The 15,320-nt window shown below is 43.8% G+C and overlaps 1 protein-coding gene across 1 annotated transcript; it reads right to left on the bottom strand.

Annotated features, from left to right (window-relative positions):
• Positions 1–336: 336 nt before the first annotated feature.
• SCT (secretin) lies at positions 337–12,723 on the bottom strand. Its single transcript, XM_066607211.1, has 5 exons — positions 12,670–12,723; positions 11,232–11,333; positions 8,403–8,519; positions 6,343–6,448; positions 337–505 (listed from the first exon to the last, which is right to left on the bottom strand). The coding sequence occupies exons 1-5, from the start codon at positions 12,720–12,722 to the stop codon at positions 497–499; spliced, it is 387 nt and encodes a 128-aa protein (XP_066463308.1). The 5' UTR covers position 12,723; the 3' UTR covers positions 337–496.
• Between the last annotated feature and the right edge of the window lie 2,597 nt (positions 12,724–15,320).

The following is a 15,320-nucleotide window of genomic DNA, read 5'->3' as shown; positions in this document are numbered from 1 at the left end:
TTTCCAGAGATGATCGTTCCATTTTGTTTCTGACCTCTTCTTAGCAAGCCTTGAAAATAAAGGTGTAGGTGATAACCATTTCTATAATAATTGGCTCCTACCACCATTTTAATTGTCACTAGAACATTGGTGTTTTTTTTTCTATGGTTTTATGCATTCAAAAATATAAATACATTAACTGCTGTATTAAAACCTGGCTGGAAAATACATTGTGGTAATGTGAAAGAACAAAAGTGTCCAAAATAGGTGGTGGAGGATGAAGTGCTCTCACGATGCTAGAAGAAATGTTCCTTTTCATCCATTCCTATCCATCCAGGAAGACATGCTGCTGCATGAACGATATATCGCACATCTCCTTGTGGTGATAGGATATTGCTGGGGTAGAAACGTCTAAACTTTTCAATCCTTAATTTGTCAGCTGAACGTGGACTGTTGATTCTTGCGTGTTGCCTCGAATAGATTTTCCAAATATTATACTAGCCATTTTAAAATAGATTTAGTAAACCTACAAAGAAGAAATATAATAAGGATCAAAACATCGAAATGAGAATTAGGAACTCATTCAACTCATTCTATGAGGGTCGCTTCACACCAGCGTGTTTTTGTGCGTGCATACGCACGCACAAAAGCACGCTTCTATTTGCAACAATGCATTCCCTATGGTGTTCACATGTCTCTGCTTTACAGGCGTGTGGCTGCAAAGATAGGACATGCGTGCACCATAGGGAATGCATGCATTGTTTTCAATGAATGAATGACGGGTGAAAGCTGCCTGTGATTGGCTGAGCATCTCAGCCAATCACATTCAGCTCTTTCAGCAGGCTGGGATTTTAATTCCCCGCCTGCTGATAGATCAGCACAACAGAGCAGGGGACAGCAGGAGAAGACGCAGCTGTGCCCCGGCAGCTGAAGGGAGGTAAGCATGTTTTTGTTTTTTTAAACAACTTACAGATTGCATTTCTTTTTCATTGGAGGACCCAGCCTATCCTTGCATTACAAAGACAGCTCACTGTTTTCAATGAAAACTGTGCAATCCTTAGTTTCTCCTGTGGTGGTACTGCAGAAATATTGAACACTTGCTGCTAGGTTTCCCCACTGATTACAGTGATCACTAAGGGGGGCCCAGCAGCAGGACAGCCTGTGATCAGTTTGTCATTGGTGTACTCTTTTAACAAAAAAAATGCTAGTGTTTTCTTCTGCCTTTCAGGTCTTTTAGCAAAAGGGTACTTTCAAAACACCTTTTTAATTGTATTTGCAGCAATACTACAACCTATGCCCCTTTAAGAACAACCTTGTCAAAAGTTAAAAAAAACAGTTATAACATTTATTTGATAAGAGGCAAATGATTACTTGTGTGGCACAGAAAGGAGAGTGAAGAAGAGAGTCTATGTATACTAATATGTATTCTAAGAGACCAGGTGACCAAGGACAATTCACGATATGCTCAAAAATGTATGACAACATGTTTTACGATAGTTTACACAACCAGAAGTGATAAATTATAGAGAAACTGATGGGGTCCAACTGGAAGTTGAGAATACAGGTCAATACGAACTGACGTAAACTATTAGATTTGACTGGATGCAAAGACCTTTACAGGACTGTTTGTCAGATCTGCCCAAACTGGAACAGTCCCTCAAGGGCAGACTATTCCAGTTTGGGCAGATCTGACAAACAGTCTTGTAAAGTTCTTTGTATCCAGTCAAATCTAGTAGTTTACATCAGTTCGTATTGACCTGTATTCTGGAGCACCCAATCCAAAAAGGGCGACCTCACTATGGCAACGAGACCAGAACCAGTCCGAGACTTAACTGGCAACCACTACGAGGATTACTAAACCTAAATGCCCTACTGAACCACTTATACTAAACTGACAAATACCCTGGAACTGAATTGCTAACAAAACTGACACAGCGTGGAGGGTTGACAAGCAGTATAACTTACACCCTTAGGACTAAGAGACCGGTTTATATAACAAACAACTGTAACTGACTGGGTTAAATGACCACCCAGCCGGCCTATCAGTGCTGGCACCACAGGGTGATGTGATTGGCACAGCACATGCACTCTCCGGCGCATCACGTGGTCCAGAGTGACGTAACAACGACCCCCCACAACAGGACATTTAAGCCAATGGTGTGTATGGAGCATTGTTAATGTCCGCTGTACAACAGACCTGGCACTCCAACATAGTTTTCATTTTTAGTGCAAAGCATGATGCAGGTATGAACAGAACCTAATAGACAGCATTCATTAACATGAGGATCTGAGTTAATATGTACTTTACCTTGTGTCCAATCTAGAGCACTGACCCGAGACAATAAATTAAAATGCTTCCTAGCATATAATAAAAACGGCAAGGCATGATTATCCAGAAAGCAACTTATAGGACAAAACTACTATAACACTGTAGCGTATGGAAATAATATGAAAGTATCTTCATGGAATTGTTTTAATAGGGACTATACAGAGTCTGCCGATCACATGTACTGTTCATTATTTAGACACTTGCCCAGCAGTGCTACAGACGCAAGCGATCTCAGCTTCCTACCCTCCCCATGGCTTCTCTTAGACATTAATCCTTCTAGCTTATGGTACAGACTGCAGAAGGCACGTGTCTGACCTACAAGAGGTGGGGGCTATTGCTGCCTACCAGATTATTGTCTTATATCATTATCTGCTTCCTTGACATACTCACTACAAAATAATCTTATTATTTGCTGTGTAAAGGGGAATTTTCCATGGCAAGAGAGATGGCCACAAAGAAACGCATGTCTAAACCTGTGCAGACTATTGATGTTTGTTGGTTCATTATCATTACTTGCAATGTATGACATCAATATATGCCTGAGACACAATGCAGCACGGATTCATACGGACACTTGCAGGTTCGACTCAGATCCAGGAGAGAACCCTGCAGTGAAAGTCTTTTCTTCTCTTCTGAATGTAGATATCCTCTGATATCCCAAAATAAAAACTAGATACCCCCCAGCAACATAAGGGCTAAGTCATTCGACATGGAAAGTTATTATGCTATGCTTATTATAAATGTTCTATTTTATTTGTCCCTAGGTTTTTAAAAAGTTAGCCATAGATACTCCCAGTAGAGCATGAAGGTTTCTCCATAACTGTTCCAACAACAGATGCCTACAAAACAGATCCAACCAATAGTCTGCCCCATTTAACATCTCTGACATAACACTACCACATTAACTGCCCCAGACAACATTAGCTCTCATAAGTGCCCCAGATACAGATGTGGCCCCCTAAGTGTTTGCAACAGGGGTGCAGCAGTGTGATTACATTAGGCACCAGATATGGTTGTACTAGAACATCTGAAAGGTCTGATACCTCTCTGTATGCTGTTTTCCAACAAATATTACCCAGAGGAGCGTAAATGGCCTTTTGAGTCTCCTCACTCACAGTCTAGGTGCTCTCCCTAAGAAGAAAAGATAGCATTTCTGACCCCCATCCCTCTCACTAGCAAAGCCAGATTTCTACTGTACACTGATGAAGGGCAAACACCCTGAAACAGCTGTCTGTGCATGGAGTCTGGCTTTGCTTTGAATTTCCAGTCATTGTTACAAGGCTTGCATAAAGAGCATAACTTTGGCGTGAAAGAATGCTGCCTTCCAATAGGTGGCACTGTGGAGATATTATTCCATCTCCCTTATTTGCATTTTACCCAGAGGAGCATGAATGGCTTTTTGAGTCTCCTCACTCACTGTCTAGGTGCTCTCCCTAAGGAGAAAAGATAGCGTTTCTGACCCCCAACAAATATATAATGCAGTACTTCAAAGAGAGTCTCTGAATTGCAGTTATTCATTAGCGTGATTTAAGAACATGATTTAAAGTGACCGCTTCTCTGATACCTTATGCATACTGTGTATAGTACGCTTTCGTAGTCTTAAGGTGCTTTTTCACAGAAAGATTGTAGTTCAAAAGAAATCGCTGGATTGTTCAAATTTGAACGAATTGTTCAATGTAACTATGGCCAACCATTGAACGGAGAACTAGAATTTGTTCACTTATCTTCATCATTTATTTTATGCAAGCATTAACTCTCTCCAGTCCAATTTCTATCCTGGTTTTCCTAGGGGGCTTACTCTTTTTCTGCTGTTATACAACGGCGCTATATGCTGGCTAAAGCCAGTACTGCATGAGGTGACACGTTGGATAGGCTCCAACAGCAGAGAGGATGGCAATATACAGTAAGAGAACCCCGACAGGCGTCTTCCAACATCGGAGCTCTACAGCCTTAAATCATAATGTCTTTAGATGCCAGACAGTGGATTGGAAAGGGTTAAAAATGATCATGGGCTTATTCACTAATCGTTCGGTTTAAACACCGACCGTTCAGTTGTTCTCATTCACTGCTACAGTAAAATGAACCACTGAACGATTCTGTTTAAAAAAAAAAAAAGCTTTGGATTTAAACTGACTGCCCAAAGAAACAAGCAAACCATGTCATCGCCTATTCGGGCAAAAGATTTCTCGCTATGTATAAAAGCACCCTCAGGCTGGGTTCACACAGGACAGATTTGCCACGGAAATTCCGTCCGATATTTCGCTGCAGTAAGTCCACCTGCGGCCGTTAATCCCGGGATTAGCCAGCCATATGGACGAGATTTGTCAAAAATGTCGTCCGCACGGGACGGCCAATCCGCCGCGGCACAGCCAGCAGAAGCCGGCGCTTCAGCGCGGATTCCCCGGCTGTAGCATGTCAATTTAAAATTTTCTTTCTGTTGCGGCCACACTCTCCTCTATAGGAGCGCCGGCCGTAACAGAAAAGCGTGCGGCCAAGCCGCTCCAAAATCCGAGGCCAAGTCCTGTGGGTTTTGAAGCAGCGCTTTCCCGGCGGAAATCTCACATTTTTCTCTGCGGCCAAACCGTGAGATTTCTGGCAAGATTCTGCCGTGTGGGAACCCAGCCTTAGAGACTACATGTTGTTTTGACTTGTTAGTGTTTGTCATGTGCACAGCACTGGTCAATCAATGTCTAATTGCCCTTTTACACGGGGCAACCTGATGGGAGTAGATGCCCGACAGGTTATCCCGGCAATGATCGTTCCTGTGCTTCTGCACAGGAATGAGCATAGCTGAAAGAACAGAGGCAAATTGGGTAGGGGATTGTTCTGGCCTGCCTGCTTCTATTCACAGTAAACAGGCAGTCATTCATAAATGGGCTGATTTGTCATTAAAGGAGATGTCTCGAGGAAGCAGTTAATTTTTTTTTTTGCCCAGTCCCCCCCATTAAACATACATTACAAAGCCCCCCTGTAAATGACATTTCTAGCTGGTTCGTACTTACCGTTCCAGCGTTTCAGCAACTTATAAAAGTTTCCTCAAGATGGCCGCCGGCTCTTTCCCCGTCGCTCGCTGCAGCCCGACGTGCGCGCTCCCGAGACGCCGCCAGCTGTGTCTCCATGGCAACCGGACGCATCGCAGCCGCCGACCAGACGCCCCGCAGCCGCCGACCAGACAGCAGGTAAGGCGCTAGCCCCCGGCTCCCCAGCGCTAGACCCTCAGCCCAGGTGAAGGCCCCGGAGCCCAGCGCTAGGTTCCGGAGCCCAGCGCTAGTTCCCCCGGCCTAGCGGCAGCCCCCCCCCGGCCTAGCGACAGCCCCCCCGGCGCAGCCCGGCGCAGCGGCAGCCCCCCCCGGCCTAGCGACAGCCCCCCCGGCCTAGCGACAGCCCCCCCGGCGCAGCGGCAGCCCCCCCGGCCTAGCGACAGCCCCCCCATCACAGCGGCAGCCCCCCCCCCGGCCTAGCGACAGCCCCCCCGGCGCAGCGACAGCCCCCCCGGCGCAGCGACAGCCCCCCCCGACCCATCACTTACCTGGGAGGCTTCTCGGGGCTGCTGGGCTGGGCTGGGCTTCTCCGCTGGGCAGCTCCAGTTTCTGCACCTTCCTCTAACAGAGGATGGTGCAGAATGGCCGCTTCAGCGCGCTCCCGAGCAGTGACAGCTCGTCTGCGCATGCGCAGAAGAGCTGTAGCGGGGAGCACACTGAAGCGGCTCGTGCTGAATGGAGAAGACCGGACTGCGCAAGCGCGTCTAAAAAAGCAAGCTGCCAGCGAATTTAGACGGAACCATGGAGACGAGGACGCTAGCAACGGAGCAGGTAAGTGGAATAACTTCTGTATGGCTCATATTTAATGCACAATGTACATTACAAAGTGCATTAATATGGCCATACGGAAGTGTATAACCCCACTTGGTTTCGCGAGACCACCCCTTTAAGTTTCTGCATGCATAGTCGGAGAAGCTGGTGCGGCCATCTTTGTTTCTCCAGGCCCGGAGGGTTGCTTTAATGAATTTCATTGAACGTGTTGGTCTCAGTTACCTGGGCCCTGTGCTGTGATGGATATGGGGCCTTGTACAGAAGATCCAAGATTGCGGAGCACAGCTGACCATCTGCTACATCATTAGGACTCTTATCTTCTAATCTGCTGCAGAAAGAACACATTTGCATTATGCATGTGTAAAATAGACTTGCAGTCCACACAAGCCCCGTATTGTGACCCTGTATAACAATCCAGCATAGCAAAATCCATAGGGGAAACAGAATTCAATAATGGTAGAGTTGGAAGCGACCTCCAGGGTCATCGGGTACAACCCCATGGTCAATGCAGTATTCACTAAATATATAGTATAGTGCAGAGTACACTCTACTGCAATGGGAAAGTGGAGAAATTGGTGATAGTAATCTTCACACTAACATAAGGCAAGTGTACACCCAAAGGCAGCAATGCTATCAATGGTTAATACTAAAAGCTCACATTACCTGTGGCATTAATGTTCAGACTATTATAAAAGCTGCAAAATATTGTGGCACTTTTGCTTTCATTGTCAGTCTAAGCTAGGGCTTCAGACTGATATTTCATTGTAGTAGGACTGACAGGCAGCAAACAGAAAGATGTGGTCAGAAAGCAAGCTGTGTCAATACCAAAAATATACAAAGCATACGAACACCTTAGCACAGTGTAGTAGGGCCAATGCTAATGGATTTTAGGCTAGAGTGTGACCTGGACCCCCTTGAGAATGTTCAGACAATGATAGACACAGCAGGGTTAACTAGAACATATGCTTGTTCACTTGGAAGCAACTGGCTTGATAGTTGCAGACTCTCAGTGAGGGAAACATGCTTACTGGTTACACTTCTTTACAGAGAAAAATAACTTGAAAGCATACAGCAATACAATCTATAAAACTTTAATTTTAACTGGTGTTTGCCCAGAGCAAATGCAACAGTCAGTAGTGAGTAGTCCCTTGTACTACAATGAAACATCACTATATTCATTGATGAACTGAAAAACTGATGCAAATGGACCTCAGCATGTTAATAGGCCATTGTTCACATATGAAAACAGGTCACACATCAGACAATAGCATCACTCTGACAGATTCCCATGACTAAAGACCTATTTACATGTAACGATTATTGCTCAAAATTCGTTGGAACGACTGAAAATGAGCGATAATCGTTACATGTAAACGCGGGTATCGGGCACTTTTCGTTTAAAAGATGATTTTAAGGTGAACTTAAAATCAATCGTTTAGCTACTGAAAGATAAAGCAAACACATTTATCTCTCAATAGACCACACACTGTTATCTCCACGGGAGACGGCAGATAATAATGTAATCTGCAGTCAGTCACGAGCCGAACAATGCTGGGCGTGTTTTTAAAAACACATGCTGGGCTCTGCAAACAGCTCCTGGAGGCCCTTTTACGTGCAAATGAAGATGATAAAGTGTTAATGGACATTAATGTCCATTAACACTTTATGCAAATAGATCGCTAAATCTTTCAGTTGTTTGAAAGATTATCTTTGCCTGTAAATGGACTTTAAGGTACTTATACATGGTGCGATTACTGCCCGAGTAATCGCTGGAAACAACGAATTTGGGCGACAGTCGTCCCATGTACACGCAGTCACCAACAGGGCATTAAGTGAGAAATCCCTCATTTGTTTGAGCCACTTTGTTTTTAATTCACCTAAAAACGAAGCAACTATCGGCCCATGTAAACAGTCAGTCGCTCATCTATGAACAACTAACTGCCTGTTTGCAGTGAATGAAGGCAGGCGACCAGAAGAGATCTCTGGTTGACTTGCCTCTATTCTCTGAGCAACTATTTGAGCTTTTGAGTGACAGCACAAGAGCATTAGTCTTTGGGACGGCTGTCCCATGCAAAGGTACCTTTAAAATGGAGTTCATCGGGTTCCGCTGAGGTGCATCCAGCAATATTTTTACCATCAAAAATGGAGCCTCCATTATATATCTGAGCTTCTACTTGTCATACTGTGTTAATCAGTTGTAAAACAAATAAAACTAAACCCAAAACTCAAGTATGATCCTACCATTTCCTCCACACTATTTCACAATATATCATATTATTTACCTTGCTTCTGCTGCAGCTTTGTAAATCAACCCAGACAAAGTTGAAGAAGAACTTGGAGAATCAGGTTGTAGGTTCAGATTGGAAGCGTCTGTTTGATAACTGTTGTCTTCCACATCTCTGATAGTACAATAAAAGTTCATCTGAGTTAGAAGTGAAATAATACTTGTAGTAAAACATAAGAAGGTGGCCATTATAATAATTGGATGACCATGTTGTCTCTTTGCTTTTCTCCAGAAACTGTACTAGTAGTTTAAAATTGAGTTTTTTATGGCTTGTCATTTAGATCGGAAGCTGGGACCCGCTACAGACTTGATCAGTAATGGCCCCGGCTGTCGGCTTCCCACAGATCACACATTCATGGAATGCGCAAAGTTTGTTATTCTCACCCAATTAAAGTTCAGTTTTTCCATTCGGCATATTTTGGGTCAACTATGTCATTCAATACAGAAGCATCCCATGAAAAATGTATACCGTGCGGTATTTATAATGAGAGTCAATAGGTGATGCAGCCCCTGCAAATAGCGTATGGATTATTTTAAGACTAGTGTCCAAATAATTTATTCCATGTCGGCATATATTCATTTATTTTCTACCTCCAGCAATTCTCCACAATCACTACTCTATGCATTGCCCCCATTACAAACCATGATATGAAAATATTTCCGTAAGTGGCATATATGTATAATTAAAGCATAGCCTTTATAACTCTAGGGAGACATAGTCATCTGCATAACTAAAGGATGTAAATAAATGATAAGATCTCAATAGCCTGCAAAGCTTCTCAATGGAAACAGAAGGGGAGGCAGCAGGAGATATTTAAAGCTTCCTGATAATCTGTACCGAAAGTCATAGCAGCTGTAGGGAAAAACATAGAATAATGGCAGTTTTCACTGTTTGAAGAGAATGTGTCATCAGAAATGGATATTTTTAAGATTTTAGGGTGATTTTTTTTACATTTTCAATGTCACCATCTGTATTTTTAAATACTCCTAATATCCTGTGGTTTTCACACTGATCACTAAGCCTAATAATAGTCTGACACTTCCCATTCTGTACAGAGCATTTATCAGCATTCATTTCATTATCATGACAGGCAGGATTATAATGAAAGGCGACACCTATATTGATACCTACATATAGATAACATAGGATACATCAGTCACAATGACCTTTGCGCAGATCATTGAGCATAGAGCACTCTCCCATAGAAGTCAATGAATTTCCTCCTGTCCATTATGTCTTTTCCCCATGAAGCTGCTGTAAATCATATCTCCTAAATGCTTTAACTGCAGCTCAGGCAAGATAGCAGCCCCTATAGACATGTACAGGCAATGGAATAAAAAAAAATCTACAATTGGAACATAAAAACTGAGCAGAAAAAAACTGGAAAGAGTTTCACTTGAGTTAAAAATATATAGTTTACATATTCCCTTTAAGAATCTCATTTTTTTATAGGTATGTAGCCCAAAGATCCACTTTAGAATTTTGGCATCTATTTATGATAAAATTGCTCATGTATGGCTTTATAACTATTGCAACCTTCTTGCCATTCCACACCCAACCACATGGTGTGCTGTTAGGGAGTAACCATCTAGGAGCAGGGTGGAGCACATACCATAGCACTTATACTAGTTCATGGGTATGGGGGTAGTGTTGCTATGCTCCCCTTACGGCCTTATGTCCTGTGTTTTACCGATTTTGTAAACACCGGTTCTGCCGGCAAAGCCCATGTATGGCTGCAAGTCAACTGCGCAAATGGAATTGAGTAAAGTAATGCAAGAGTGAAACCGCTAGCACGATGATGATGTATGATGTGAGATGAACTCTGGTTTTTAGTATGTTTAAGACATGTGGCGCGTTCAGTACGTAAGAACATTACTTCTACAGAGCATTTGATTTCGAGGCCTATGACCATAAAGAATGAGGATTAGGAACTGTATGTAGCGATTATGCTACAGTAATGCAAAACTATGAGGAATGCCATGTGCCTTCCTGCTGCCAAGAGGAACTGGATGTACACGTTGGCAAAGGAAGCCAAGTGGTGAGAAGTACTGTCACTTTAAGCAAAAGTTCAATGACAGTTATTACGCAACGTTAAAGTAACAAAAACCCTCCTGTGGAGTGCAATCCTGTTTATCATGCACATGTTCAGTAAAGTTATCTTTTTATAGAAAAAAAATGTGCCGCCTCTGCCTCCGTCTGTCATCGCCGTACCATCCTGAATCTGTGTCACACCACCACCTGCGCCACACATGCAGGTTATGAATCCAAAGTGCCACCTTGTGGTAGGAACATTACATGCATTGAATACATTTCCGTGTTTCTGCTGTCCCAGATGGGCACAGCCGTGTGGCCTGCTATGCCATGCTGCCCCGTAAAAAATACAAAAACCTCATGGACAAATTATGTGAACGGAACACCAGCGAAAACAGATCTGTCGTGGCTCCTGCAAAAACGGAGGTAATGACTAGAGATGAGCAAGTATACTCGCTAAGGCACATTACTCGAGCGAGTAGTGCCTTAGCCGAGTATCTCCCCGCTCGTCTCTAAAGATTCGGGGGCCGGCGCGGGTAACAGGTGAGTTGCGGGGGGGAGAGAGGGAGAGAGAGATCTCCCCTCCTTTCCTCCCCGCCCCCTGCCGGCCCCCGAATCTTTAGAGATGAGCGGGGAGATACTCGGCTAAGGCACTACTCGCTCGAGTAAAGTGCCTTAGTGAGTATACTCGCTCATCTCTAGTAATGACGGGAGTGTGAACAGAGCCTTCCGCACACCCACGTCAAGCACAGCACAGTTACTTCACAAGTGAGTGTATGTCTGTCTGACACTTACCTTTTTCCAGCTATAGCAGAATTTAGAATTTTACGGATTGCCGCTGATCCTCTGGCCCGACTGAATTCACTAGTGAACATACCGTCTACATGCCTCCTAGTCCTGTTTACAAACACAGAATATCTGCAATTAGTGTAACCTACAACTGCAGAATCTATCTTACTTCTTTAATGCACTCCTTTAGTATATTCAGTACTTGTGGGTTATCTGTCACCACTTTTTAAATCAATTTCACAAATGTTTCTCCAACACTAGAGATGAGTGAGTATACTCGCTAAGGCACATTACTCGAGCGAGTAGTGCCTTACCGAGTATCTCCCCGCTCGTCTCTAAAGATTCAGGGGCCGGTGCGGGTGATAGGTGAGTTGCGGTGGGAGCGGGGGGGAGAGAGGGAGAGAGAGATCTCCCCTCCGTTCCTCCCCACTCTCCCCCGCCACTCCCCGCCCCCCGCCGGTGTCCGAATCTTTAGAGACGAGCGTGGAGATACTCGGCTAAGGCACTACTCGCTCGAATAATGTGCCTTAGCGAGTATACTCGCTCATCTCTATCCAACACAAAGGTAAAAAAAAAACACTATTTATTTCTTAAACACTTTTTTTCCTCCAAAACATAAATATTTATAATGTTATTCTATATTTAAAAAGTGCTGACAGATAACCCACAAGTACCGTATATTCTGTATGCATGTAAATTGTTCGTTCAGATTACCCAGCTACCAGCGGACTGCTTGCCCAGGTGACTATCCTTTGAATATATGTGCAACTCAGTTTGCTGAGTTGCACATAATGTGCTACTGCAGAACACATCATATAATGACAAAAAAGATAATCAGATAGAAGGGAAGTAAAATGCACAAATACCAATCAATGTATCATCTGTCTGACCATAAAAACTGTTCGGGCGTTTTTACACAAGCTAATCCGTTTTAGGAACAGCAAAAAGGAAAGAAATTTTCCATTTTCCAGCCCGTAGAAATGTATTGAAGCGGAAGGTCTTCAGTTTCAATTTATTTCCGTATTTTCCATCGCCCTTCCGTTTTTTTACACTGGATCAAAGGCGCAGACTGCTGCACTTTTGTTTCCAGTTTCAGAAACTGAATAAAGTTGGATTGTTTATTTGTTACATTGTACTTCGGGAAAAGCAGGAGTTTAAAAAAAAAAATCTGTACTGCGCATATCCAACAGCAAGCCGTGCGGACCAACTGCAGTACAGGAAGAAGAAAAAGAAAGCAGGTACGCACAAACGCCGCTGCTGCTAGGGCCAGATACCGCTGTGGGATTTCACATGCGGAATCTGACCCGCCCGTGTGCATTCGGCCATATACTGGGACCTGTGAGCCTTGTTTCTGGAGGATCCTGCAAATTTGCTTTATTCTTCCTGTTTTATGGGCCTTTTCTTTTATAGCATAAGTAAACGTCTTTGTCTTCTGACCACTTACCTGCCAGGTAGTGAAGATGAACAAGATAATTGCAAGAAAAGCACAAGGACCATCAATGCTTTAAACACCAATGTTACAGACATGATTCTAGGGAAATATAAAGTAACATTTCAAGGATAAGGTGAGTGAAGAAAACATTTGGATCCTTAGGCTAAGTTCACATCAGCGTTGGGGTGTACATTTCTTGCTCTGTAAAGCTGGGTTCACACGGGGCGGATTTGCCGTGGAAATTCCGTGCGGAATTTCGCCGTGGCAGATCCGCATGCGGCCGCTAATCCCGGGATTAGCCAGCCATGTGGACAAGATTTTTCAGAAATCTCGTCCACACGGGACGGCAAATCCGCTGCGGCTAAGCCGGCAGAAGCCGCTGCTGTGGCGTGAATTTGCCAGCCGCAGCATGTTAATTTTTTTATTTTCTGCTGCGGGTTTTGCAGCGGCGGGTCTCCCAGCGGAAATCTCGTGGTTTTTCGCTGCGGCCAAACCGCAAGATTTCCGCCGGGAATCCGCCTTGTGAGATACCCAGCCTTATGGGAGCAACAAAAATAAATCCAGTGGCCAAATGCATTTGTCTTATGATAGAAATCAATGGCGCCCCCGTTAACTAATTAATGAGGTTCATGTGGCTTCTATTACACTGTCCAGCATTTTCCCGGATGAAATACTACAGCAGGCTGCGCTGTTTCATCAGGGAGTTTAATGCAATTCAGCAATGGAGGCTCCAAACAGAGACCCAAATATTGATGTGAATGAAGCTTTACATGGAAAATAGTGTTCTGATCTATCATAGATAAAAGTGCAAATACTAAGTTAGCGCAGTCTGTGATCTCGGACCACCACTGATTTCCATAATGAGGGGTCTCTAATTTAGGGCATCCCTCTTTGAATAGCAGTCACTGAAAGGGCCTACAAAATCGTGATTTGATGGGACATAGGGATGCAAAAGCTGTTGGACCCCCTGACTAGATCCATGACTTCTTTAGTAGAAAGGTGGCAAGAAGACAGTCATGTGATCCCACTCCACTAATAAGTAAGGATGCTCTAATTAACATACAGTTTTCTTACTGCCCCTAATTAGTTTGTTAGGCGCTGTTCAGTGGGGGTCGTAATACCAACTAGACAATAGTGTTGCTAGCACTTGGCGATAGGGGCAGATGGCCTAGTGCCCTGGGTATCAGGTTCCTATATGGTGGAACTTGCCCATACTGTCCTCTCTCTCTGCTTAGATAAAGAAAATGAGTAAAGATGCCATACTTACTCTTGCAGAGATGAAGTTTTACTCCTCCGAGGCTCCACTACTTGTTTTGAATGAGGACACCAGGAAAGATGCAACAGACATTTCACTATTTATATATTTTGCAGACATGATTGGTACATCATCGGAGATAGTTCTCTACTTTATAGGACCACATGTTCCACACTTCCTGTATTAGTCACAGATGCAGTGATTGCACTATTACATTACAATTATCCAATGATAGAATATAGTGGAGCAGATAAGGTACATGAGTGAAATGGAGCAGGCAGGTCAATAAAGTAATACTGATGTGATCATTAATTTTTTTATCTTCTCTACCCTCTGCAAACAGCTATTTGGAGGGAGGTGAGGTGAGTGTTTGTTCTGCTGATTAACTTACTGTGCCTTAATGATCTGTTATGAGGAATACAGGATGCTGAGGCCCCTGAAACTAAAGCCCCATTTACACGCAATGGTTATCGCTCAAAATTCACTCAAACGATGTGTTTTGAGCGATAATTGTTGCGTGTAAATGCTACCATTGTTTGCTTTTTGTCCAAACGATGATTTTATGTTGAGTTTAAAAACCATTGTTCTGCTGGGCAGCTGATAGCAGGAACCACATGCTGTGTTCTCCACGGGAGCGCTGATAACATTGTATTCAGCTACAGTGCCATGGCAGAACAAAGGGGCTGTATGCCCAGAACAGACCACCTGCTATTCTCTGCACACAGCTCCTGGAGGCTCATTTGCATGCCAATGAAGGTAATAAGCTGCTAGTGAGCATTAGTGCCCATTAGCAGCTTAGCAAAATGATCGCTGAAACGGTCAATCATCTATCTTTTGAACGAATTTTGAGCAATCATCTTTGCGTGTAAATAGGGCTTAAGGGTGCGGGCAGACGAGCGTAGGCGTATTTACGTTCGCACGAGCGCAACGTATAATCGCCCGAGCGATCGTTTTTCACCGATCACGACCAGAGCTAGAAAGCGTATTTTCGTTTGTTCCTACTTTGCAAACGGTCTTTTCGGCGATCTAATATGCGTTGGCGCGTATTTCAGTCGCATATGTTCCGTTTTTTTTCGAATTGCCGTTTTTACGCGCCGTAAAATCGCCCATGTGAACGAATACATTCGAAACCATTGCCTCAGATGGTCACGTATATACGTTTGGTCGCAAAAACGCGCCGTTTATGTGCTCGTCTGCCCGCACCCTTAGAGTGACTGCAATCAATGCACTTAAGTTCAATTAGAAACTTTAAGACGATGGCCTGTCCCGTTGAGGAGTACAATTCTTGAAAAATGTCGAAGACTAAAAGACTCTCTGTCAGATGTATAAGTTGGGGCAGCAATTATCCAGTGTTATACCCCTGATGGAAGGCTGTGATGTAAGCTAGTATATAGACTGTGACCTCAGA

The sequence above is a fragment of the Eleutherodactylus coqui genome, chromosome 6 (assembly GCF_035609145.1).
Source record: "Eleutherodactylus coqui strain aEleCoq1 chromosome 6, aEleCoq1.hap1, whole genome shotgun sequence".
Taxonomy (NCBI): Eukaryota; Metazoa; Chordata; class Amphibia; order Anura; family Eleutherodactylidae; genus Eleutherodactylus; species Eleutherodactylus coqui.
Note: the sequence above shows the minus strand (reverse complement) of the source record. Positions and strands in the feature narration are given on the sequence as shown.